General features: G+C 34.7%; 1 protein-coding gene and 1 long non-coding RNA gene across 3 annotated transcripts; both read right to left on the bottom strand.

Moving 5' to 3' along the window:
• Nucleotides 1-2,568: 2,568 nt before the first annotated feature.
• LOC148208630 (uncharacterized) lies at nt 2,569-5,309 on the bottom strand. 2 transcript variants are annotated; one of them, XR_015787036.1, is made up of 3 exons: nt 4,634-5,278; nt 4,494-4,535; nt 2,569-2,860 (listed from the first exon to the last, which is right to left on the bottom strand). It is a non-coding gene; the product is annotated as an uncharacterized LOC148208630 (long non-coding RNA). The 2 variants fall into 2 exon arrangements; XR_015787037.1 differs by lacking the exon at nt 4,494-4,535 and having other exon boundaries at nt 4,634-5,309.
• Nucleotides 5,310-22,530: 17,221 nt separating this feature from the next.
• LOC111024294 (uncharacterized) lies at nt 22,531-23,362 on the bottom strand. Its single transcript, XM_022301940.2, has 2 exons — nt 22,888-23,362; nt 22,531-22,783 (listed from the first exon to the last, which is right to left on the bottom strand). The coding sequence occupies exons 1-2, from the start codon at nt 23,360-23,362 to the stop codon at nt 22,776-22,778; spliced, it is 483 nt and encodes a 160-aa protein (XP_022157632.1). The 3' UTR covers nt 22,531-22,775.
• Between the last annotated feature and the right edge of the window lie 4,387 nt (nt 23,363-27,749).

Genomic DNA, 27,749 nt, shown 5'->3' on the forward strand with positions numbered 1-27,749 from the left:
CAAGCAAGTCTGTAGCCCTTGAAAAGTTCAAGGAGTACAACACTGAAGTTGAAAATCAATTAGGTAAAATCATTAAAACATTTCGATTTGATGGGGGTGGAGAGTATATGGACTTGAGATTCTAGGACTATATGATAGAAAATGGATCACGTCCTAATTCTAAGCCCCTGGTACACTACAACAAATTATGCTTTTAGCAACACACATGAAACGCCTCTAATAATTAGCTTCATTGTTGTCGTATGTAATAAGAGACACCTAAACCGTCGTTGCTTATGCCGTTGCTAAAAGCTATTCTCTGTTGATCTTTAGAGAAACATTTTACTAGCATATCTGATTACAATTATTTAGCAACGTCTAATTAGGGTGTCTTTGATTGGGATATTTAGAGATGACAAAATTATCGTTTCTAACTTTGTTTTTCAGAGGCAAAAAAGTGGAGTTGCTCAATGATGTTTTTGGAGACGAAATAGTGTGGTTGTTGAATGATTGTATTAGAGACGAAAAAGTAATGTTGCTGAATGTTGATTTTAGAGACGAAAAAGTAGGCTTGTTGAATGTTTATTTAAGAGACGACAAAAGTATCGTTTCTAAATCTATTCTTTAGAGAGGAAAAATTGGTGTTGCTTAATATTATTTTTTGAGACGAAATTGTAAGGTTGTTGAATAATTTGTTAGAGACTAAAATTTAAGGTCGTTGAAGGTTGTTTTTTAGAGAAGAAAAAAGAACGTTGCTAAAGCTATCTTTTTAGAGACTAAATAATTTTGTCTCTCAAGATACCATTTTAATTCAATTTTAATTTTATTTAATATATGAATCATGATTTATAAAAACGTGGTTCTTAAAGACAAAAATAATGCCGTTGAAAGCATTTTTTATTTTTATTTTTTGCAACAGTGTACTTTAAAAAAAATATTAATTTTTATTTTGAACATACATTTCTAAGATTAATAAAATAATAACCTCTAAATTCAACTAGAACTATTTAATTTTTGTCAAATAGTAAAACTAACACAAATAATTCATTTAATTAAAATCAACCAAAACAAAAAAAAAACAATAATAAATTATGTTGTTCTGCTATGAAATGTATTTAAAGAGGGTAGGCCAAACTAAAAGTAAGAAAATAAAATTCTAAACGCAATCAAACAAACGACCAAACATATCCTCCAACTTTTGTATACGAGTTTAGGTATCTTTCAACTCTGCCTGAAGCAACTCTTCACGTGTTTCTTGTAGCTTTGTTTCTGTTGTTTCAGTGATTATTCGTTGATATTCAACAACATCATGCAACTTTTCATTCTGTCGAAGACATGCAGATACTTTAGAAAAACTTCGCTTAGGTCCAAAACCAAGTCTTTTGTTATAATTATATTTCTCATATTTATGCATTAGTTAGTGGTTGTTTATCATCTACTATAAGAGCATCCAACATTTCTTGCATTTTATTCTAAAATACAAAAATAAACAATCTAGTAAAATATGACATAAATAAATGGTATTGCTTAAATAAGTATACAAATAATACATATTTATACATATATCCATACTTACGAATTTCATTTAAGCATCCTCATTTATCCCGTCTCTTTCTGTGGAGTAATGTGCTTCTTTAAATAATTCTGGTTTTCCAGTTTCATTTCTCTAGCCATCAACTACGAAATATAATTAAAATAAATATTAACTAAAAATAATCATAGTATAAAGTTCTTACCAATTCCTCTCGACCATTTCTGTTTATAAATAGAAAATATAAGGAATCAAATTTTTAATTTAAAAATTGCAACATATCATTATTAAATTTTTACCTTCCATTCAAGAGTCTCCCATTTTGTACACATATTTTCCCATTCTTCTTGTGAAGCAACACATAGATGTCGATTTTGTCTTGCCTCCTAGGAGAGTCAAACTTCTTATGATAAGAATCTAGCTTTGATCGATATTGCTTAAGTCTAAGACTCATTATAGATAATATGTATTCTGTTATGTGCTCTGGTGTGATATCAACATCTAAATACACCTATACTCATGAAAAAAAAAATTAGTTAAAATAAACGTCAATTAATTTATAATATGAAAAATGTTACGTAATTACATGTCTTACCAATAAGCGTTCAATCACATTGTCTTTGAGTTCTATTGGCACATCATCTCAATGACTATATGTTGGAGATATGAATAGACGAACAAGAGTTCCTATCTCTTCATTGAAAGATTGTGAGTTTGTAGATATAACGCCCCAAGAATTTCACCATTTCCAAACAGGGACCGTTACTAAGTCTACCTAAAATTTTCACATAAACAAGAGAATTTTCTTCACAACAATACTAAGCAATAAAACTACCACGCTTCTCCTGCGCTACTCTGATTTACAACACTCACGAGAGCTTGAACAATTAGAACATCAACACTAAAGTTTTAAGAGAAACTCACATCCTATACAGATAAACCATTTAATATCGACTTCACATTAACCAAACCCTTCAAGAAAACCTGTACTAACTATAAACCATCCACTAAATGAATATTAACATCTCGAATGGCAATGAAGCAAAAACTAATTCAAGTACGATCAACTTAAACAAATGTATTCATAAATATCCTAAGTAGATTAGAATCCCGTAGTTCAAGAGGCTAACAAAATTAATGCTCTAAAAGAATAATGAATCGGCAACCTTACAACATCCTTTAGACAATAAAACTAAACAAAACCAACCACTACCAACTCAACTACAAGATTAAATGGCCACAACTATCCTAACTAAAAGAAATTAATTGCACGCAGCATAGCTAATGGTCTTTCCGATCAAGCCTCCTCCTCGCCATCACCATCCCAAGAGCTAGCTCGATACCTGCGAACTGGAGGGAAAAAAGAGGGATGAGTACAACCACAGTACTCAATAAGCAGCCCTTATCTGAAGGGTCACGCACAAACAGCATACTTATCAAGGTAACAACGTGTAATGCTTATTAAAGAATCAACATATCATGCTTATTACAACTCTCAAGCTTTGAATAAATAGAAACATATCACAAGAAGCAGTTTATGCAAATGTTTAACCGTACATGTACCGTTCATGTCAAACTCATCCTTACACATTAACTACCAACCTCTAGTCTCCCTAACATCTCAAGTACCTCTACGCTTATCACAGCTATCCCAGCCTTCCATAGTTAACTCCTTCAAATAGAGTCGGCCCCTGACCATTTATACCCAGAGCCCCGACACTGCTCCATCGGCCCTCGACCATTTATATCTGAGGCCCCGATGACTTCACCATCTATTGGCCCTTGACCATTTATACCCAAGGCCCCAATGGTGTTCCTTTCAAAAGATTCCTCGCATCGACCCTCGACCATTTATACCCGAGGCCTCGACACTCATCCTTATCCAATTTGGTGTATCGACCCTCGACCGTTTTTACCCGAGGCCTCGATACCCAATTAGTGACGTATCAGCCCCCGACCATTTATACCCGAGGCCCTGACACTCACCCATTCACTTTCTCCAAGAATCCAACTCTCACCAGAGTCTTACTATATACTTTCTTAAGCCACTACCCCTGCATCTTTCAACTCACAAATACAATCCAGCATGCTTCCACAACATAGACAACTTTCTAATAATGAGATAATAACCCAATCATGTTTAATATCCAACATCATTATTCAACAAGCATTACTAAGTATAATAACCCACAAAACCCGCCGAACAATTCATGCATATCCAGGCAACAAACATTACCACAACAATACTCAACAGTTTAGCAAAGCAAAAATCTCACTATTTTCATCGACAAACATCCAACACTACTCCAAGTATTTCGACCAACACAACGAGAATTATTTAGCACAATGACGTAACAAATTAGCATTAAACGCCACAAAACCAGCACATTAGAGTCCATTTAGCATACATTAACGCACGCATACGCCCCTTGTCTACTTACTTTGTTTTGTCCCAAAACTCTCACAAGAGTCCTACTTGCTACTACGTCATGCCTCATGCATCAACAATCTCATAACAGTCCAATATGCGATACACCAAAATGATCATATGTAAATGCCAATCAATCTAAAATAGTCCAACATGATCCAACAGCTCCAACAGGCATCGTTCACAGAAAGGCACAACCAACAACTTAACCAAAATATAATTGATAAGTACCCAACATACATCAGACACAACCGATTTCTCATAAATATTCAATATGCTTTCGAAACAACAGATTATAGTACTGGTATACAAATTTCACGAAAACCAATTAGAACATAACAACAATTCAATCATGGTCATCCAAAATTACCTGGCTACAATTGATTCACACAACCACATAATTTTCCCAAGATATATCAACAATTTTATCAACAATGACGTTTACTAAATGATAACAACGACAAGCAACGTGCAAATATCACACATGGGCACACGAGCAAACAACCATATCATATCAGCACACGACAACCAATCCCTCCAGTAAGAACTACTTACACAAATGTCCTAACGCGTCACTAACACCTTAATAATCGACACCTAAACAAAAGATACCAATCTTTGGGTTAGAATCCTACTGAAAAACACTTAACTTGCATCAAAACTAAGTTTAGGTGATATGTTACCTACTAACTCACCCTAAAACCTCTTGGGTTAGGAGTGGGTCGACGCCGAGGATGTTCAGGCGCCCAAAACCAAGCTCCAATTGCCTTGTGCTAGCTAGCCCGATGAAGAAAAACGATGGGAACTCCGATTCGAGTCCGAAAAGGAATGGGTCAACTCCGAATGTCGCCGGAACAAAATAACACCACGAAACTTGCTGGACTTCACAAATCTAGGATGTTTAAAGTCGTCGGAGGGATCGCGTCGCCGGTCACAGAAGTTGAATCGGGCAATTCGGCGAAGACATGCCACCACGAAAACAGATTGCGTCGCTGCTCTACGGGTTGCGCCGCCGTGGTGATGTCGCCGTCGTGAATGAAGCACGGTGGAAAAGATAAGCCGCAGTCGAGACCGCCGGAGCTGACAAGAAAAACACGAAGCCAAGCCGTCTAATGCATTCGACGATGGAGAGCCGTGAGTGTCGCAAGGGGGTCGTCGAAAAATTCCAATCGCCGCCACGGTTGGTTCAAACATGTCGAATCTTCTGCTGCTATGCAAGTGGTGGTGTTGCTCTCTTGGATCGTCGCCGGAACGTGGCCTGAGGAGAAGGAATTCCGGGGGGGAGGGGGGGATGGCGGCTACAAGAGAATGGAATGGAAAAGAAGAGACCTAGGGTTACTTTTGGGTTATTTCCTTGTTTTCTTTTATTTGTTTTATTTTATCAACATTTTTTTTTCACTTATTTAGTTTTGAAAAATTAGAAAGCCCAATAACCCAATAAAAGAAGGCCCAAAATTAAACTTTAGTAACCCAACTACAAAATAATTAATTTAACCTCTGCAACCAAAAAGTTAAATCAAAAAAGAAAATAAATTAATTTAAATTTCCAAAAACCTTGGATTTAAGATTTAATTAAGAATCTAATCAAAAGTTCGAAAAGTTAATTTATCTTAATCCAACGAAATTAAACTTAAATCTAATTTACCCAAAGTTAGAACTCCAAATATAAAGAAAATCAAGTAATTAAATTATGAGCTTAGGGGAAAATCCAAAGGGACAGATTAAGTCTTAAAGTAAATTAGCCAGAGAACGCGGGGCGTTACAGCAGAACACCTTCATTTTTTGTCCAATGAAGTGGTATTCTATCATGAACTTGAACATGTTTATCTAGTCCAATTCCTTTTGTACGTCCTCGAACCTTCTTTTTCTTTTGTTGCTCTAAAATATTTAAAATACATTGAAGTTCTAAAATTTCAAAATTTCAAAATATATAATAAAAAATGTACCTGATTAACCATCGAGTGTAGGTGCATCACCCATTGTACGTTTATCTCTCGATTGAAAGATTGTGAGTTTGCAGACGAAAGTGCACCTTCATTTTTTGTCCAATGAAGTAGTCTTCTACCATGAACTTGAACATGTTTATCTAGTCCAATTCCTTTTGTACGTCCTCCAACCTTCTTTTTCTTTTGTTGCTCTAAAATATTTAAAATATATTGAAGTTTTAAAATTTCAAAATTTCAAAATTTCAAAATATATAATAAAAAATGTACCTGATCACCCCTTGTATATTTGGGTGATCCTGGTCCACCCATTATATCTACAACACATAATAACAAACATATTAATAAATGATATCATTAAAATTACGTATTGTTTATTATATGTATATAACTATAAATATGTACTTCCATACTATTATTATTCTATATCGGTGTCGTAGTCATTTTCTGAAATCTTATCTCCAGAATCATCATTGTATTCACTTAATGTATCATATTCTAACTCATTTTTTCTCTAGTTGACAATTTATCCACATCTATAGGAAGGGATTTGGAGATCCAAAAGACTAGATCTGTGAAATAAAACCAAACAACTTACTAAAATCTTGGAGAAGACAAACTTACAAATAACCTAAAATTCATCAATAATGCAAACTCAAGGTTACTACAACTTAACTAAAATTCATGAAGAAGGCAAAGCATAAGTTTGAAACAGTTTAACTAAAATCCATAAAGAGGAGCTCAATATTAAAATAGCTTAAAATAGCCCCCATGTTCTGTCAATTTTCCATCCTTAACAGACTGTCTTGTTAGCTTATTTTAACCAAAACTAATGATAGCAATCCTCTGTTATTTCCTTTTTGAGCAGCTCCTCAATTTAATCAAATGAAAGCAATCCTCTTGTTCTCATTTCCTTAATATAATAGCAATCCATTGCTATCACTCTTTGAAATTTTACTCAAATCTTATCCTTAATAATCCTCTACACACCTGGTAAAATGGAACCTTTTTTTTAGTTTCCATACTTGATCTATTGAATTTTTATCTTTAGTTTATTTTCTTAATGGTTACTAAGTCTTTGTGCTTATTTTGCTAAAGATGATTTTGTAATGTAGCATAACTAGCATATAAACCAATTTGCTGTACGTTTTGAAATCAATAAAAAAAACACAAATTTCTTTCCTCTTTCCTTAGTTTAGCCTAAGCTATTATAATAAAATTTTGACATAACTAAATAGTACTTTTTTTCCTTTGGAATCAACAAATTGAGTTAACATTAATTAGCAAATGAACACAAGCTTCTTTCCTTTTTCCCTAGCCTAATACTAAAATTTTGACACAACTAAATAATACTTTTTTCTCCTCCAATCAACAAATTGAGTTAACATTGCTAATGAAAAACTAAAATAAAAAGCAAATCAAGAGAAGAAATTATGAGAGTAGAAAAAATAAAAATACTATTTGTCGTAAATTAGAATAAACTAATAGAGAGAAGGAAACTATTAGATATATCTCTATCTTTAGTAGCCTTTTATGTCTTCTCTGAAAATAGCAACAGAGAGGATCAAATTCCAATAGAAGATATGGAAAGAGGATAAAAATTACTCATTAAAAGCCCATGAACATTGAAGCATTTCATCCAACACTTAGTGTGGCTATAAAATAATTATTCATTTTACTTTTTCTCTAATTGGTGAAGGTTTGTATTCTTATATGAAATACTTTAAGAATCCAGGGACGGTGGTATACAGTAGTTAGAACAAAAGAAAAGAGAGGTTATAATTTGAAACAAAAAAATAATAATAAAATAAAATAAAGCAAGACGAAACACATCATACCAGTAGGATTGCACATCAAACAAGACTCAACATTTCAAAGAAAGCAAGAACCAATCTCAATTCCAATTTCTCTTTTTGCAATTTGAAGACTTTTGGGACTAAAAATTAGAAAGGATGGGAAAGAAGGAAATGGAGGTAACGAGGGAACTAAAAATTAGGAGGTAATGGAGTTGAACACTCTTAGGTCAAAATCGGAAAATCAGACAAGTGAAAATTTAGTATTTTTCTTTTTAATATCTATAATAGGAATGATTCCTTTTAACTAAAAAAATATTTTTATTTTTTATATATTTTTTAAAAGGGAAAAAATACAAATATAGAAAGGTAAATTGCATTAATTTTTTAGGCAATTACATAAATAGTACGAAAATATATATATATATATATATATATATATATATGTTTTTTTTAATATAGTAAAAATTTAAAATTTTGAAACTTAAATATAATATAAAACATAGTCATAAATAGTCCACCTCATGTTATATTTGAAAAAAGATAAAATGTTGTTACATTTTTTTAAAAATACATATTGCATTTATGTTATGGATCCATTTTCATAATTTTTATATTTGCTCCTAGAAAACTGTTGAAGTTATTGTTCTTATTCTTTTTTTCTATATTTATTTTATAAAATTATAATGTGTAATTCACCGGCCTTTCAAGGATGGACGTATAAGTTTTAATTTTTGGACCAAACTATTTGCAGTAACGGAATATTTGAGTATTAAAATATCTATACATTTAATATCAATGCATTAAATTTTAAAATTTTATTAACATTTTTAATGATTTATTTTTCATTCAACACAATTGCCAATGCAGGACCAGATCATGAACCTTTTGAACTATAATAGATATATTATCTAATGAGCTAAACTTATATTGACTTTTAAGAAATTATCTCATGATGGATTGATATTAAAGGCTTAAAATTATATATTAATATAATTTTATCCTATATGGATTAAGTTAGCTATCTTATAATTGACATATATCTCCCTCCAACAGGTTGTGACACGTGAGATAGTTTGAAATCATTTTCAACTTCAAAGATAATATATGGTTTATGTGGACAGATTTGAACTCATTCCCTCTTAATTAGCGCTAGTCACTTTGAACCAATAAGCCACCCATAATGGTTAACACAAAAATAAAATTTAGGGATGTTAAAATTAGAGCATACATCAAGCTTCGTACATAATATACATTCAAAATCATTAAAATCATATCTTAGAATAATTTTAGGATACAATTAAGTAAACAATTACTTATTAGAAATTACTTATTAATTAAAATATTATATGATGAATAAAGATCATCCAAAAGTTGTAAATTTTGTTAAAAATTGAAACTTTATAACAATAAAATCAGTAATAAGCAATTATATTGAAAATCTTACAAATTAATATACGTATTAAATAAAGGTTTTTCTTTAATACAAATAAATATTTTTTTCTTTTTTAACACGACCTAAATTTTAAAACAATAAAAAGAGAACATATATAAAAGATTGCAAATCTATTATAATTTAAAAAAAATATATAGTAAAATATTTACTTAAACAATTAGTACCATTCAAATTTTAAATTAACTTTAATTTCGCGATTTTAAAGTAAACAATTATTCACTCAGAATGAACAAATAGATTTAACATTTGCTACAAATTTCTTAATTTATGGAAGATGACATATTCAATTGAAAAAAATAATTATTTTAAATTTTTTATTGTTATTTAATTAATTCATTGGTAAAAAAAATTTAAGAAAATAAAACAATAAAAAAAGTAAAATCTACAGAAAATTAAAAAACAAAACAATTATAATAAATAAATTTAAAAGGAAAAGAGCAAATAGTTTTAGAAACCTATCATCATATTGAACAAAAATTAAATTTTATGAATTAGACATATTGAAATATAATAGTTTCTTTTTTAGGAAATGTTATTGCATTTTTAAGAGTTTGAATTTGATAAGTTTTATTATTTTACTTTCATTTTACTTTACTATCTCTAAAAGATATTTAGCAATGGTAAATGATATCATTGTTAAATATGTCATGTTCTTACTTATACTATATTCTTTTATCAACGGTAAATATATAGCATCTCTTAATATCTATTTTAGCAACGCCACTTTAACGCATCGGGATGACAAATAACTTTTTTGGAGACTAATTTACTTTATCGTTGCTAAAAGTGTTATTTAGCAACGATAGAATGTATTGTTGCTAATTATATATACCGTATATTTAGCCTACTTTTCTTGTAGTGACCACCTCAACATAACGGTGTATCAGAAAGGAGAAGCAGAACCCTGTTAGACATGGTTCGATCAATGATGAGCTATACTCAGTTACCTAACTCGTTTTGGAGTTACTGAGTGGAGACTACGGTTTACATTTTGAACGTAGTTCCATCGAAGAGTGTTTCTGAAACACCCTTTGAACTATAGAAGCGTCGTAAAGCTAGTTTATGTCACTTCCGAATTTGGGGATGTTCGGCACACGTGCTCGTGACTAACCCAAAGAAACTGGAGTCTCGTTCAAAAGTACGTCTATTCGTAGGTTATCCTAAAGAGATGAGAGGTGGTCTCTTCTCCGATCCTCAAGAAAACAGAGTATTTGTATCGACAAACGCCACCTTCTTGGAAGAATACTACGTTCGAGATCATAAACCACGAATTAAGGTAGTGATAAACGAGATTTCCAAATAGGCTACAAACACGTCAACAAGAGTTGTTGATCAAGCTGACACTTCAACAAAAGTTGTCAATGAAGCCAGTACATCACGTCAGTCACATCCACCTTAAGAGTTGAGGGTGCCTAGATGTAGTGGGAGGATTGTGTGACAATCCGATCGCTACGTGGATTTAACTGACACCTAGGTTGTCACACCTGATGACGGCGTCGAGGATCCATTACCTATAAACAGGTAATGGAATATGTGGACAAGGACAAATGGGTCAAAGCCATGGACTTGGAAATGGAGTTTATGTACTTCAATTCCGTTTGGGAACTTGTTGACCAACCCGACAGGGTAAGACCTATAGGGTGCAAATGGATCTATAAGAGAAAACGAGATGCCGAAGGAAAGGTATAAACCTATAAGACGAGGCTTGTGGCAAAAGGCTACACACAAAGGAAAGAGGTGGACTATGAAGAAACTTTCTCCCCAATAGCTATGCACAAGTCCATAAGAATACTTTTGTTCATTGCCACATATTATGACTACGAGATTTGACAAATGGACGTTAAGACTGCTTTTCAGTATGGCAATCCTGAAGAAAGTATTTATATGTCTTAGCCCGGAGGGTTCATAGCACAAGGTCAAGAGCAAAAGGTTTGCAAGCTTAAATGGTCCATATATGGATTGAAACAAGCGTCTCGATATTGGAACATAAGGGTTGATACTGTGATCAAATCTTATGGTTTTGATCAAAATATTGATTAGCCTTGTGTATACAACAAAATCATCAACAAACAAAATAGCCTTCTTAGTATTGTATGTGGATGATATCTTACTCATTGGGAATGATGTAGGATACCTTACTGACATAAAGAAGTGGCTAGCTACTGAGTTCCAAATAAAGGATTTGGGAGAAGCTCAGTATGTTTTTGGCATCCAAATTTTAAGGGATCGCAAGAACAAAATGCTAGCCCTATCTCAAGTAACTTATATCGACAAGATGCTTGTTCGATATTCGATGCAGAATTCCAAGAAGGGCTTATTGCCTTTGAAGCACGAAATTCATCTGTCTAAGGAACAATGTCCAAAGACACCTCAAGAAGTTGAGGATATGAGACGCATACCTTATGCTTCAGTAGTGGGCAGCCTGATCTACGCTATGTTATGTACTAGGCCTAACATTTGCTACGCAATAGGGATGGTCAGTAGGTATCAATCTAACCCAGGATATGATCACTGGACTGTTGTTAAGGGAATCCTCAAGTATCTTAGCAGAACGAGGGACTACAAGCTCGTGTATGGCTCTAAGGATTTGATCCTTATGGGATACACTAACTCCAACTTCAAAACAGACAAGGATTCAAGAAAATCCACGTCAGGGTCATTATTCAATCATAACGGAGGAGCAATAGATTGGCGGAGCATCAAATAAGGATGCATCACAGACTCCACCATGGAGGATAAGTACATTGCAGCTTGTGAAGCAGCAAAAGAAGCGATTTGGCTTAGGAAATTCTTGACCAATTCGGAAGTCGTTCCAAACATGAACTTGCTCATCACACTTTATTGTGATAAGAATAGTATTGTGGCAAATTTTAAAGAACCTCGAAGCAACAAGAGAGGTAAGCACATTGAAATGAAGTACCACCTTATACGGGAGATAGTGCAACGAGGGAATGTGATCGTCACAAAGATCGCTTCGGAGCACAACATTGTTGATCCTTTTACGAAGGCGCTCACGGCTAAAGTCTAGGTCTAGGAGCATTGTATGGTTAGTCTAGGGCAAATGGGAGAAATGTAATGGGTATAGTGTATGCCCTAGTTTATTGTATTTTCTCTTTGTTTTATGATTATTTACACCCCATTAGAGTTTAGTTCAAGTGGAAGTTTCTTGGGTGTGTTGCCCTAAACTCGTAGTTTGTAATTTTGTAAAAACAAATTTATATTCAATCAATTTGTTATTGAATCCAAAGCATTTCATTCTCTAAATCCAATAAACTAAACATCTGAGGTTATTATTGTGTAACCGGGACGGTATATATATTGGGTATATAGTTGATATACCATCGATATACAAGTTGATAAGGTCGGGTACCTTATCCTAACAACATTATGGATACGGCCCGCTTTGTAAATGTTACGGACGACCCGATCCAAATCGTTTGTGTGGAGACATGCTAGTGGGGCTATCCTATACAATGAGTTTTCATAAGACCGGACCACGAAATAGTAAATCTTTAGATGTAATGCCGTTGACTAACAGATTGTTCTTTCATAGGATGACCAGACAACTCATTCTCAATCCTGGGTGAGTTATGGACTCCTGTCGGTGAAGACTTGTCTTTTGATCTGTATGGATGTGAGTGGCCCGTGTCGCCGACTCAACATTCCTACAATTTTGGAGACGAGCCCGAATGGGGAGCTGAGAACATAACTTCACAAGATGAAATTCACTCCTTCTCGACTTTAGGGGAGTAGATGAGTGTTCTCTTAAATGTTGACTCCGAGACTTGAACAAGGGGCCCCACCCTCTCATTGGTCCGATAGGGACTTCCAGTTATTGGTCGGACCATAACCAGGTTGTTCATTAGCAAAGCGGTGGTATTTAAGGAGGAAGATGTAACTCAGTGGTTAAATGGTAATTTGACACAACTTGAGTTACGAGCACTCGTGAAGGATTGACTTGCCATTAATGGTTGTATATCCGTTGACACGAAAATATTATGCAGTGAGAAAAGTGGAATTGCAGGTCTTTAGTGGAGTAACCCGTAGATAACAAATGTTGATTAACTCGATTAATGAGTTTGACCGATTAATCTCGTATCATTGGAGCTTCTGATCTATAGGTCCATTAGGTTCCATTGCTAGCTCACAACGGGTAAAACGAGGATCAAGTTTCTTGGAAGAGTTTGAAATGTTCAAATTGCTCAAGGGATTATATATATGTATATTGATACATTATGATATATAGTTAATTCTAAATTAAAACTATATATTATCAGAGAAATTATTTGAATGAGATTCAAATAAAATTAATATGAATATGATTCAAAGTAGAACTATAGGTTAAAAATAAACTTTTTCGATTTTAAGCATAAATCAAATAGCTAAGTGAACTTTTTAAGACATAATAATTTATGCAATAATTTATAACAACTCAAGATATAATAAAACAAATATTAAAGACGAGGACAACATATATTTGCAATAGAAGATGCTTGAAACTTAAATTGCAATAAATAAAAAGTATAAGGATAGAGAAAACGTCACGCAAGAGATTTATAGTGGTTCGACAAACTATTGGCCTACTCCACTCCCGAGCACCTCTCGAGATTTCCACTAAACAGGACCCTTTTACGGGTTCAAGATCGGAACCCGATCTTTTTATGGGATCAAGACCAAACCTTACAAACCGCTCTTTTTACGACATCTAGACCAAACCCAACCTTTTTCAGGGACAAAGATCAAAACCCACCACTTCATTCCTTTTACCAGGCTCAAAAACAAAACCCTGTAGAAACAAGGATTTTTCACACACTAAAACTCTCAAATAGAGTGCACGTACAAGTTTAAGCTCACAAATACATCAATCCTCACAACAAGAAAATCTCTCACAATAAAAATGGAAGTCAAATTGAGAGATTCAAGAGACCAACAATTGATTATGGAGGATTTGAAAAACTTGATATTTTAATTTAGGAGAGGATAGGAGTTTAAATAGGAGAGGAAAAAAAGTTAAATAAATGGTTTGAAAATAGAATAAAAGTGGGCCATTAGATCTTAATGATGAAAAATGAAGGGTGGAGATAATGGATTTGAAAAAGTAATGATTACATTATATTACAATATATTATATAATATATATATATACATACATACATACACATATATATATACATATACATACATATATATATACATATATATCCTAATGGTCCCATGAAATTTTCAATTTTTTTTATCAACGGTAACTTCTTCCTGTTTTTTATTTATTTTCCCTTTATTTTTTCTTTCTTTCTTTTTTTTCTTTCTTTTTTTTTTGTTTTTCAATAGTTCAGCTCACCATGTGTCAGCATATGATTCGCACACGTCATCCTCTCGGATGTTTTCCTTTCGACTTGTTTATATCATAAATTCTCCATTTCAACTCTGATTTGAATCGATCAAATTGCGTTGAATTTGTATTTTCAACCTCTACACTGTGGACACTTTTAAACACAAAAAACATCCATAGATTTTGTTTGTTATCATCAAAACATATGGACGATTGAAGCTCGAAAAACCAACAATCTCTCCCTTTTTTATGATGACAAACCACTTAAGAAAATTATCTTCAAAGTGGCATAATAAACATATTCAATAAATTTTCATTTTTCTTCTACTTTCTCCCCCTTTTGGAATCAATAAAAAAATGATAAACAAATATTTTCATATAATAATACCAATTGTAACAACCACAAATCATAAAAAACATATAAATTCAATAATTCACTTTCAATAAAAATGCAATTAACATAAATCAATAAACATATCATAATTAAATAATAAAGCATGAGGTTACCCCTAAATAAATCAATCATATAATAAATGCACACGAGGGATATAATAAATTATCAAACAATTTAACACCAGAATCTCCATATAAAGCTTCAAATTTCATTCAATAAAAAAATTTTAAGAGACTTACAAACAAACCTTCATATTTTTAAAAGACATAACTCCCCCTAAAACTAAGCATACTGAAAAAATATCAATATGTTTCAATATTTTCAAAATAATGTTAAAAACCAAATATTATTCAATAGCTCAAAGAAATAGTAATGAATGTGTATAACTCAAGGATACCAACTTCAAGAGATAAAATTTAAAAGGACATGCCAAATGTTAGACACTCAAATGACTTTGAACAAGATACCAATTTTGTTTCATTCAAGAATATATCAATTTCAATCCAATTAAAGCAATTGTTGAAAAAAATACCAACTGTTCTAAAAAAAAATTTGTTGAGATAAAAACAACATTAATTTTAACCAATGAAAACAAACAATTTCATTAATCAACCAACAGGGGTTAAAAAAAAAACCATTAGAACTCACCATGTAAAAAAGAGTTCAACTAGCAATTTCAAGTATCAAAAAAATTATTAAATATGGAGGCTTTTCATAAAATTTTAAACAAAATAAATGATTTATTAAACTTTCATACCACGTAACAATCTATAAATTAAAAAATAATTATTGCATAAAAAAATATTTCAATCATCACTACCCAACAAACTCCATCAAGAACAAAACAAAGATAATTTCAAATTTTTATTTAAACTCCAATAATAACTAAAAAAAAATATCAATATATCCATTAAAGAAATATCAGAAAAATATTTTCAATGTCATAATATATTAAAAATAATCTTAAACAAAGTTACCAAATAAAGTGATTTTATATTTGAAGCACAAAAAGATAGTCATAGAGTTGATAATTTTATTTTTGAACAAGCAACCATTCAAATTTGAATTTTGGAGCCAACCTATAAAAGATTTTATTTGGTACCCGTCCTTTCTTGGGTCCATGTAGGTTTGTACAATTAACTTTTGGAAATCATTTCTTTTTAGTTCAATTTTTCATAACATTCAATTTGGGCAAATAACAAGTATAAGATTTATGTATAAATTTGCTACAAGAAAAATACAAGATATTATATGCATGAATTTTCTTCTTACAAGAAATTTGTGCACATTATTTTTCACATAGGAATTCTTTCTATAAGCATGAAAAGATTTTGGTCGATGAAATATATTTCTTTTTCCATATAAAATAGGAACATTTTTCAGTTTATAGCAATTTGGTCTAATATGACCTTTAACTCCACAATAATGACGTTTAGGCACAAATTTTGCATTATGCACAAATTTAGATTTAGCATGAAAATGATTAGGCACAAATTTAGGTATATCATGCTTATGCACATCACACTTTGGCACAACATTAGACAAATTTCATTATGCACAATAGAGAAGCCTTCACAACAATTGTTTTTGAAGTAGATGGAATAGAACTCTCATCAACATAACCTAATCCTATTTTGTCATTACAAGATTTGCCAATGTCTATAATTTTATCTAATTTTTGTGCACCTATTGTCAATTTATTTGTATTTTCTTTAGCACATTCAAGTTCATTTATAATATTTGCCTCTTTTTAACTAATAGCTTTAACAAGTCCATCTCTATCAAAAATATCATGTTCGAGAAATTTAATTTAATTTAATAAAGCAAGCTTCTCATTGCATGAAATTTCAATCACATCACGCTTCACAATATCATTTTTCAAGCATGCATTTTCATCAACAAAAGAATTATTTTCAATATTCAAGGTATCTATTTCATCTTTTAAAGATCTAATCTCATTAGTCATGCTATCATATTTCTTTTTGAAAGCTATGTATTTTGAGCATACTTTTTCAAATTCAACCCTAATTTCCTCATATGCATCCATAAGCTCATCATCAGGGGGTTTTCAAGATTTACCTCATTGTTGTCCTGTTCTTCATTTCCAAATGCCATAAAGCACATATTTGCAATTTCTTCAACATCTTCGTTACTACTCTCATCGGAGTCATCCCAAGTAGCTTTAAACGCCTTCCTTTTGGATTTCATTGAAGAAGATTTTAGTTGAGAACAATCGTACTTTACGTGCCCCGCTTTCTTACACTCATAGCATATAATACTATCATGATTATTGCTCTTTTCTCCTCTTGATTCTTAGTGGGAATTTCTTCTTGAGAAATGCATCTTCTTAAAATAATTTTTGAATTTCCACGTGAGATAAGCAAATTCTTCTTCGTTGGGCTCAAACTCATCATTGGACTCCTCTTGGGTGGATGTGAACTTTAAAGTAATACTTTTCTTCTTTTTGGACTCATCCTCCAAGTGCTCCTTATGGTAATCTCATGAGTCATGAGTGAGCCAATAAGTTCCTCCAAAAAAAAGTTTGGTGAGATCCTTCACTTCTTGGATTGCCATCACCATTGCTTCCCAAGTCTTAGGAAGGGACCTAAGAATTTTCCTAACATTTTCCAAAGTTGTATATTCTTTACCAAGACCCTTCAAGGCATTTATAATGTTAATAAACTGAGTAAACATATCGTCTACTCTGATACTAGAACTTTTAATCCAACAGTTTCCAGCTCTATGCTCACAGGCCAATAAGCAACAATAAATAAGGGAATGACTCACCTTGAGTCAGAAAGCATACTAGCAAAAGCATCACAAAGTTAAGCACAAGAACTATCTAGTTAACTAGGGAGCATCCTATGCCTAACTAAGCATCAATCATTGCAATTCATAAAACAAACATACGAAGCACAAGCCAATGAAGTCAACATAAAAGAACGATAAATCCATAAATCAATCGAATATAAGATAACAAGTCCACGTACCTAGTGATGGAGAGGAGACCAAGAAAGACCATAACACTAAACGACTTAGGTTCTAGGTCAGTCTATAGGACCAGTTCCGCTCTGATACCAACTGTAACGCCCTCAAATTTTCAACAACATAAAATGAGACACGTTACTAAAACATTATATTCAGCTCAACATCAACAAAATAAAATATCTACATTTTGCTCAATTTTTTCATAAAAGAAACCTTTATTAACTCTAAAAGTTCCAATACCACAACCAAAATATCTAAAAACATCTAGAGTTCTTAAAATATTAACGAGCTGACATCTTAAAACATCCTTTAAACATAAAACTTAAACAAACCAACCTACTGATCAAATAACAAATCAACTAAAAGAAACAACTCCATCTATCCTATTTTAAATAAAATGACGCAACGCTATATGGTTCTTCTAGTCAAGTCCCCTCCTCGCTTTCACCATTCCTGTGAGTGACCTCGTTACCTGCAAAATATGAGGGGAAAAGGGAAGGGGCAAGTTCAAAAACTAGTACTCAGTAAACAACCCTTACCTGAAGGGTCACGCACAAACGGCATGCTTACACATCAACAAAACGTCTTGCCTTCCCTCTAAGATTCATCGCATCAACCCCCGACCATTTATTCGAAGTCCCGACACTCATCTCTGTCCGAAGTTGACGTATCGATCCCCGACCTTTGTACCAGACTCCTCAATATCCAACTAGTGATGTATCAACCATCTGTCCCTGATACTCACCAATTCACTTCATAACAAAACACTCTCACCAATGTTCTACTACATGCTTACTAAGCCATGACCCATGCAACATTCAACTCACAACCAAGTTCAGCATGCATCTAGAACAAAAAACAACAAGCTAATAATTAAACGATATGTTCAACAAATTTCTCAAAAATTATTCCAGTATGCTTTCATAACTACAATTAAGCATTGAGTCCAACAACATAAAGCTAATCAATCACATCCAATTAGAACCAACATGATTTTATCCAAAATACTCATAATCACTAACATTCACAAATAGATAATCAACATACATATTATTGGATAATAAAACACAGAGTGTTGGGTTTTATGTCCTAAAACTCATAGTTTGAAAATGACAGATATACTTTTATCATTCAATAAAGTTGTTATTGAAGGTTTTAATCAATAAGTAGTTATTGATCCAATAAAATGTTCTTACTATATCTAAATCCAATAAAATAAAGGATCCTAGACTGTTACCTGAGACTCAAACTCTATGTAAGAGACATAAATATGGATCAAGTTTGAGTTAACAGTCTAAATGGTCTATAGTATAGGAATAAGGTTGGGCGCCTTATTCTGGGGACACTATGGATGCGGCCCACTTTGTAGCTAGTACAAACGATGTGATCCTAATTCGTTCATGTGAAGACATGCGAGTGGGGGTGTCCCGTGCAAAGAGTTTGCATAAGACCCCCACTCGCATGTCTTCACATGAACGAATTAGGATCACATCGTTTGTACTAGCTACAAAGTGGGCCGCATCCATAGTGTCCCCATAATAAGGCGCTCAACCTTATTCCTATACTATAGACCATTTAGACTGTTAACTCAAACTTGATCCATATTTATGTCTCTTACATAGAGTTTGAGCCTCAGGTAACATTCTAGGATCCTTTATTTTATTGGATTTAGATATAGTAAGAACATTTTATTGGATCAATAACTACTTATTGATTAAAACCTTCAATAACAACTTTATTGAATGATAAAAGTATATTTGTCATTTTCAAACTATGAGTTTTAGGACATAAAACCCAACAAAGTCCCACTTGGACTAAAACTCCAATGGTACATTTTATTGAGTTTAAGTGAGAAAATACAAGAAGACTGGGCATACATCAGATACACGCCGAATTATTCTCCCACTTATCCTAGTTTACAAAACTCGTAGTCCTAGACTCTCTAGGTGACCCTCAAACACTTTAGCCGAGAGGGCCTTAGTAAATGGATCAGCAAGATTCTCTTCTGAGGCTATCTGAGTGACGACCACGTCTCCCCGGTTTACTATCTCCCTTATGAGATGGTATTTCCGCTCAATATGCTTTGCGCGCTTATGGCTTCTAGGTTCCTTGGAATTTGCAACTGCTCCACTGTTATCACAAAAGAGAGTGATGGGCAGATGTATGTCTGGAACGACTTCCAGATCAGTCAAGAATTTCCTGAGCCACACTGTTTCCTTTGCTGCTTCACAAGCAGCTACGTATTCAGCTTCCATTGTGGAGTCTGCAATGCAAGTTTGCTTTACACTTCTCCACACTACTGCTCCTCCATTCAAAGTGAACACTGATCCCGATGTAGATTTTCTAGCATCTTTATCGGTCTGAAAATCAGAGTCAGTGTATCCAGTAAGGATCAGATCCTTAGCACCATACACGAGCATATAGCCTCGTTCTCCTAAGATACTTGAGGATATTTTTAACGGCAGTCCAATGATCATATCCTGGATTAGACTGATTTCTGCTGACTATCCCTACTGCATAGCATATATCAGGTCTAGTACATAACATAGCATACATTAAGCTTCCAACAGTTGAAGCGTAGGGAATATGTCTCATCCCCTCAATTTCTTGAGGTGTCTTAGGACACTGTTCCTGAGACAGGTGAATTCCATGTCTAAAAGGTAATAAACCTCTTTTGGAATTCTGCATCTTATATCTAGACAACATTTTGTCGATATAAGTTGCTTGAGACATGGCTAGTGTCTTGTTCTTTCGGTTCCGAACTATTTGGATCCCTAGAACATGCTGTGCATCTCCCAAATCTTTCATTTGGAATTGCTTAGCTAGCCATTTTTTTAATGTCAGACGGAAAACCTACATCATTCCCAATGAGTAGGATGTCGTCAACGTACAAAACTAGAAACGCTACAGTGGAATTAACGATTTTCTTATATACACAAGGTTCGTCAACATTTTGCTCAAAGCCATAAGATTTGATCGCAGTGTCAAATCTTATATTCCAGGACCGAGATGCTTGCTTCAATCCATAAATGGATCTCTGAAGCTTACAAACCTTTTGTTCTTGGCCCTGTTCAATGAACCCCTCTGGTTGGACCATATAGATACTCTCTTCAAGACTTCCATTTAGGAATGCTATCTTGACATCCATCTGCCAAATTTCATAATCATAAAAAGTGGCGATGGACAAGAGTATCCTAATCGACTTTAGCATGACAACAGGAGAGAAAGTTTCCTCATAGTCAACTCTCTCTCTCTGGTTAAAACCCTTTGCCACAAGTCGAGCCTTGAAAGTCTGTACTTTCCCGGTATGGTCTCGTTTTCTCTTGTAGATCCATTTACAACCAATTGGCTTTACGTCATTTGGCTGATCTACAAGAACCCAGACCGAATTGGAATAGATTGATTCCATTTCAAGGTCCATGGCTTTTATCCATTGGTCTCGGTCCACATCATTCATCGCTTGTTTATAGGTTGATGGATCATCTATGCCGTCATCTGGTATGACGATTTGAGTTTTAGTTAAACCCAAGTAACGGTCAGGCTGAAGAACAACCCTCCCACTACGTCGAGGCATTCTCAACTCTTGAGAAGGATGTGACTGACCATAAATGCTAGTTCCATCAACTACTTTAGTTGATGAACTAGCTCTTTCTGCAGTGTTTTTGGACATCTCATTCAATACTAGCCTACTGCGAGGTTGATGACTCCTAATGTGGTCTTCCTCTAAGAATGTGGCATTTGTCGACACAAATACTTTATCCTCTTGAGGATTATAAAACAAACCACCTTTTGATTCTTTTAGGTAACCTACAAATAGGCATAATTTTGAACGTCGTTCCAATTTCTTAGGGTTTTGTACCAACACGTGTGCTGGGCAGCCCCAAATCCTAAAGTGACGTAAACTACCTTTACGCCCTTTCCATAGCTCATAAGGTGTATCAGAAACACTCTTAGAGGGAACATTGTTCAAAATGTAGACAGCGGTCTCTAACGCATGTCCCCAAAAGGAATCAGGTAATTGAGCATAGCTCATCATAGAGCTAACCATGTCTAACAAGGTTCGGTTTCTTCTTTCAGATACACCGTTCTGTTGAGGCATATTAGGTGCAGAAAGTTGTGACTGAATTCCATGTTCTATCAAATAGTCTTGGAATTTCAAGTCCATGTACTCTCCACCTCGATCCGATCGAAGTGTCTTTATTGATTTACCTAATTGGTTTTCAACTTCTGCCTTATATTCCTTGAACTTTTCAAGGGTTTCAGACTTGTGATGCATTAGGTAAATATGACCATACCTAGAATAATCATCAATGAAGCTGATGAAATATTCATACCCACCTCGAGCTCTTACGTTCATCGGTCCACAAAGGTCTGAGTGAACGAGCTCTAAGGGTATCCTGGCTTTAAGACCTTTTCCAGTAAAAGATCTTTTAGTCATCTTTCCCTCAAGACAGGACTCGCACGGTGGTAATGAGTCATCTTATAACTTATTTAGAAGTCCACTCTTAACCAGCCTCCCAATCCCATTGAGATTTATATGTCCATGTCTTAAGTGCCATAAAAAAGCGTTAGAAGAAACCTTTTGACTTTTATTCTGAGTTTCGACAGTTCTAAACATCTCAGTCGTAAAGATAAAATTTGCTCTGATTTGTCTTAACTTATATAAGTTATTTTCGAGTATAGCAGAACAAATTTGAATACCTTTTCTGAATATGAACGCTTCATTAATTTCAAAGGATATTCTATACATTTGTTCTAATAAACATGAGATAGATATTAAGTTCCTTTTCATAAGAGGAACATACAAAACATTTTCTAGTAAAATGTATCTATCGTCAAAAAACAACTTTAAATCTCCCACTGCTTTGGCTGAGACAACATCTCCAGTTCCAACTTTGAGAATTATCTCGCCTTCTTCCAGCTTCTTCCAGGAACTAGTTTCCTGAAATGAGAAACAAATATGGTTAGTGGCTCCTGAATCCAGTATCGAGGTGGAAGTATCATACTCCACTAAACATGTTTCAACAACTAGTAAATCGTATTTACCTGTCGTTGCTTTCTCTGCTGCTTCATCAATGGTGGCCCCGTTCACTTCAGCAGTATTGAAGTGGACCATCATGTCCAGGACATGTTCTCTAACAGAGGTCCCCTCCTTCATATGCTCATTGTAAACATATTTAAGTGCCTCGTGCCTCAAGGTCGATGAAGGTTCCCCAAACATCGCCTTTAATGAATCCATGATTTCCTTTGCAGTCATCAAGGGTTCATGTTTCTTTGCCAATACATCAGTCATGCTGGCAAGAATGTAGACACGGGCCTTATCGTTGGCCTTGACCCATCGATCAAATGCTTCCCGAACATTTCGGTTGGCATTTTCGGCAGGGGTTTGTGGACATTCCTCAGTTAAGACGAATTGTAGGTCATCGACGACTAGTATCGTATTGAGATTGTTTTTCCACGTTGAATAATTAACCCCGTTTAGTTTTTCCGAAGCTAAAAGTTGAACTATTGAGCTATTCATGCTGAAAAACAAACATACTTTATATTAGTTTCTAAATCTAATTTTAAGTTTAGCAAATTCTAATAAAGTACCCAATTTTTATTTATATTTGCAACGATACTTCAATGGTTTAGAACAGCCTCCACCGAGAGGCAGTCAACCATTCCTCCATTGAATTAAGACAATCTTGACTAAATGCTAATACCAGAATAACTGTTATTCCTATAGCCTTTAGTTATCGTTTGGTTTGGTCAAGAATACACTAACTCTTAGTAATTCTTGTAAGTGTGACCTTCCACTTTTAGACTTCTAAGATTAGGATCAATATGCTCCCGAAATTGGAAAGTCAAGATTGAAAACGAATCTAAGAAATCCTATCCTTTTAGGAGTTCGCGGTGTTCCGAATCCTATAATACCACCCTCCGATTGGTAAGGTCGCTCCAGTGCAGACATGCAGGCGCATTATAGGACTCTCACGGTGCGACCTAATGGAAGAGACCGTAGGATTTTGTTGACACTAATCCTTCACCCACTTACTATGAACTATTTCCCCTATTCACCCTGTTCATAACCCATGCAAACACTCTCCGAAGGGAGGCCGCTCCCAGGGCGGCACGAAGCCAAGCATGGATCTCACGCTGTGAACTCTTAGGGACGCTAGAGCTAATAGTACGTTACTAATCTCCAGCTGAAGTGTTCTAGACGGTTTTAGGGTATATTTTCACTTTAGGCATATATTCAGGCTAAATAAACATATCCTAAATCTAGGTGATTCATCCAAATATAACTCTTATATTGGATTTAAACCTACGATGTCTAGGTGATAAACCAATTTTATTACCTCACACCGCTCACGCATGCTCATGAAATTGGTTAACACAACTCAAGAACCGACTCAATCTCCAGGTAGGGGGTGTTCCGTAAACCGTCAACTTAAATACCCCCAGCCTTAGACAAGATTTTATCGGGTGAGTGTTCATGTTTTACCAATTTATGAGTAACGACCTAGTTTTTGCCTATGAAAACTTTTGCATTGGCCATTTAACCCTAAGTGAGCATGCATATTATTTTTATTATGGATTTTAATGTCTACCTCTTTTATAACACTTATAAACTATAGGCATGCTCCATAACCATACATTCAAATCATAATTTGAATCTATCATGCATACTATACATTATAACTACTTATAAGATATCTCATGCATGATACATGATTAATCCTATGGTGGGATTTTAAATCTAAATGGCATACATTATGCACATTCAATATAAAACATTTAATTCATACATTCATAATGCATAATTAAATCAACAATTAAATTGGACCGGTTTTGGCATCCTTACAACTAAATTAAACTAAATTATTACAAAACAATTTTGTAGAAACTTGAACCGGCCTTGAACCTCTTCAAACCGGACCTCCAAGAACCCAAACCGGCTTGAAACAGCACGAACCGGACCAAAAAGGGAGGAAAACCGAACCGGGTCGAAAGCTTTGTCGCAGGCGGGTTTGAAGCTAAATTTCAGCCTTTATCTCTTTGAATTTGACCAATATTACAACCTAATTCCAACTCTAATGACTTCGGAAAAAAAAATAATGATAAATAAAAGGACATAATTACAAGCCAAAATTAAGAGGATTGCCAAAACCGTAATATATCCAATTTAATTCAACCACAACATTCATCAAATGAATTTGTACCCACCATATGCAAATGAATGTTATTCTAGATGCTCTGATACCGGGGGTGTCCCGTGCAAAGAGTTTGCATAAGACCGGACCATGAGATAGTCACTTTTACTTTATAACACCGTTTACTGTTTGAAACTGACTATCTCAACTTTGATGGCCTAGGTAACTCGATCTTAATCCTGAGCTAACTATGAACTTCTGTTTACTCGGGATTATCCTTAGATCTGCATGGGTGAGAGCAGCTCAACAGCGCTGGCTCAATAAGCCTCCCATTTCAGGGGTAAGACCCGGTAGATAGCTAGGGACATATGGTGCAAGAAGGAATTCACTTCTACCCAATTTTGGGATAGTAGAGAGGTTGTTCTCTTAAGGGCTAAATCTAGGTCTTGAACAATTGGCGCCACCCTCATCAAAAGGTTTGAGAGGATTTTTTGATTTGATAGTTGGACTACAAATCATTGTTCATCAGAGGATTAGTGGGACTTAAGGAACAAGAGGTAATTATAGGGGTAAAGCGGTATTTTAACCCAGCTGTAATTACGAACAACCTGTGAAGGGTCGACTTACCGATCATGGTTATATCAAATGGACATAATATATCTACAGTGAGGAGAGTGCAGCTACGGGCTTTAGTGGAGTGACCGCGTAGTTAACGATTGTTGGTTAACTAGGTTAAAGAGTTTAACCGGTTAATCTCGGATCGTTGGAGCTCATGATCTGTAGGTCCATAAGGTCCCCTGGCTAGCTCATATAGGAATAAACTTGGAATAATTTGAAGGAATAATTCAAATCGTACGAATTAGGTTAATCATATGAGATATGATTAAGTAATTGATATATGATATCAATTTGAGAAATTTGGACAAAATATTTAAATAGGATTTAAATATTAAAATTATGAATGCGGATTCATAATCGGAGGCATGGATCTCATCAAACATCGGATTTTGGAAAAAGTCAAATAGTTGACTTTGAACAGAGAAAGTCAAAGGTTGACTAAAGTAGATTAAAATAATGTTTTTAACCAAGTTGGTGGAAAATTCCACTAACTTGTTGAGTGGAACATTTAAATAATCTCAAAAATCCACTTTTTGACACTTAGCCATGTCATGCATGAGTGGAATGTGTGTTGTAAGCTTTTTGGTGAACTTAGACATGCATTTTGACACTTAGTCATGCCATGCATGAGTGGAATATGTGTTGTAAGCTTTTGGTGAACTTTGACATGCAAGAGTTGCATGTAATTTGCCTATTTAAGAAGGCTTTTGTTCATACATCAAGATCTCTTGGAACCTTTGGCCATTTGATGTGTTTTCAAAAAGCTTACATAACTCCTTTTAGCTCCACTTTTCTCTAATTTTTTTCCTTCTCTAAAAAGAGTCCCACCACTCTATTCCAAGCCTTGAGAATAGTTAGGAAGATCTCTTGGTGGTCCTTCATTGGAGCTATTTGAAGATTTTTGAAAAGCTACAAAGGTTTGTATTTTTCTCTACTTATCTCTAAGCATCATAATGTATGATCATGCATGTTTAATCCTAGGTTGTATTATGCATCTAGATTGTTATTTCGATTCTTGCTCACTTCCGCTGCGCATGTATGTATTTTCTCCATCACAGAGAACACACGAACCAATTCATGCATATTCAAACAACAAACATCCCCACAAGTAAGAATTACTTACACCAAGGGTCCTAACATGCTACTAAGCTTGCCGAAAGATTCCCTAAATCAAAGGTGACCAAACTTATGTTAGAACTAACTAAAACCACTTAATTTGCATCAAAACTAAATATAGGTGAGTCGTTACCTACTAACTCACACTAAAATCTCTTGGGTTAGGAGTGGGTCAACGTCGAGGAGGTTCGAGCTCCCAAATTCGAGTTCGAATGGCCTTAGGCTTTCTGGTCTGATGCCAAAAAGTGATTGGTAACGCCAGTTTGAGTCCAAGCAGGGGTCGGTACCGCAAATCTAGCTCCGGACACGGGTGGGTCCACACCAAATGTCTTCGAAATCGCTACTGTACGCGTCAGGTTTGCAAAAACGAGTCACCGGAGCACTAGAACGCGTGCTGGCTGCAGGTCGCTACCGGAAAGGAAGGGAACGTCGGGAATATGGGCTATTTAGAGTCACTGGAGTACGCATTGGTAGCTGGAACGTCACCAAAATGTTCGGTCAATGCTCGGACCGCCGACGAACACTACTACAGGGGCTGGAGTCGCAAACCACCACCATTGCCACTTCTAGACTTGTCGGAAACACATCGCTGCACCAGACCTGACCTTACGCCACCATAGAGATCGCGCCGCCGTGAGGAAAAATGAAAATTTCCGTCGGATCTTGCTCCAAATGCCCAACCCGCCACAAATTTGATGTCGCTGCTGCCAACAGGAATTGCAGTCGTGGGTCGTGCCGTCTCGAGATGTTGGATCTAGGGCTGTCATATCTTGAACAACACGTCGCCGGCGAGCTGAAGGATGTCAGAAAACGATGGGGGGGGGGTGGCGGCTGGGGAGTGTTGGGGAAGAAGAAGAAGAGAGAGAGACAAAAGCTAGGGTTTTCTATTTTAATTGTTGTTTTGTTTTGGGTAATTGTAGTGGATAGCAAAAATATTTTATGTATTTAAGAAAATGTCACCAGCTTTTCAAAATTTCAAATATAGCAAAAAATTTGAATTTTTATTTTCGGAATTTTTATTATTCCAATTTTACCCTC

Source organism: Momordica charantia (genome assembly GCF_013281855.1).
Source record: "Momordica charantia cultivar OHB3-1 chromosome 10 unlocalized genomic scaffold, Mcharantia_2.0 BLBB01000010.1, whole genome shotgun sequence".
Classification (NCBI taxonomy): domain Eukaryota; kingdom Viridiplantae; phylum Streptophyta; class Magnoliopsida; order Cucurbitales; family Cucurbitaceae; genus Momordica; species Momordica charantia.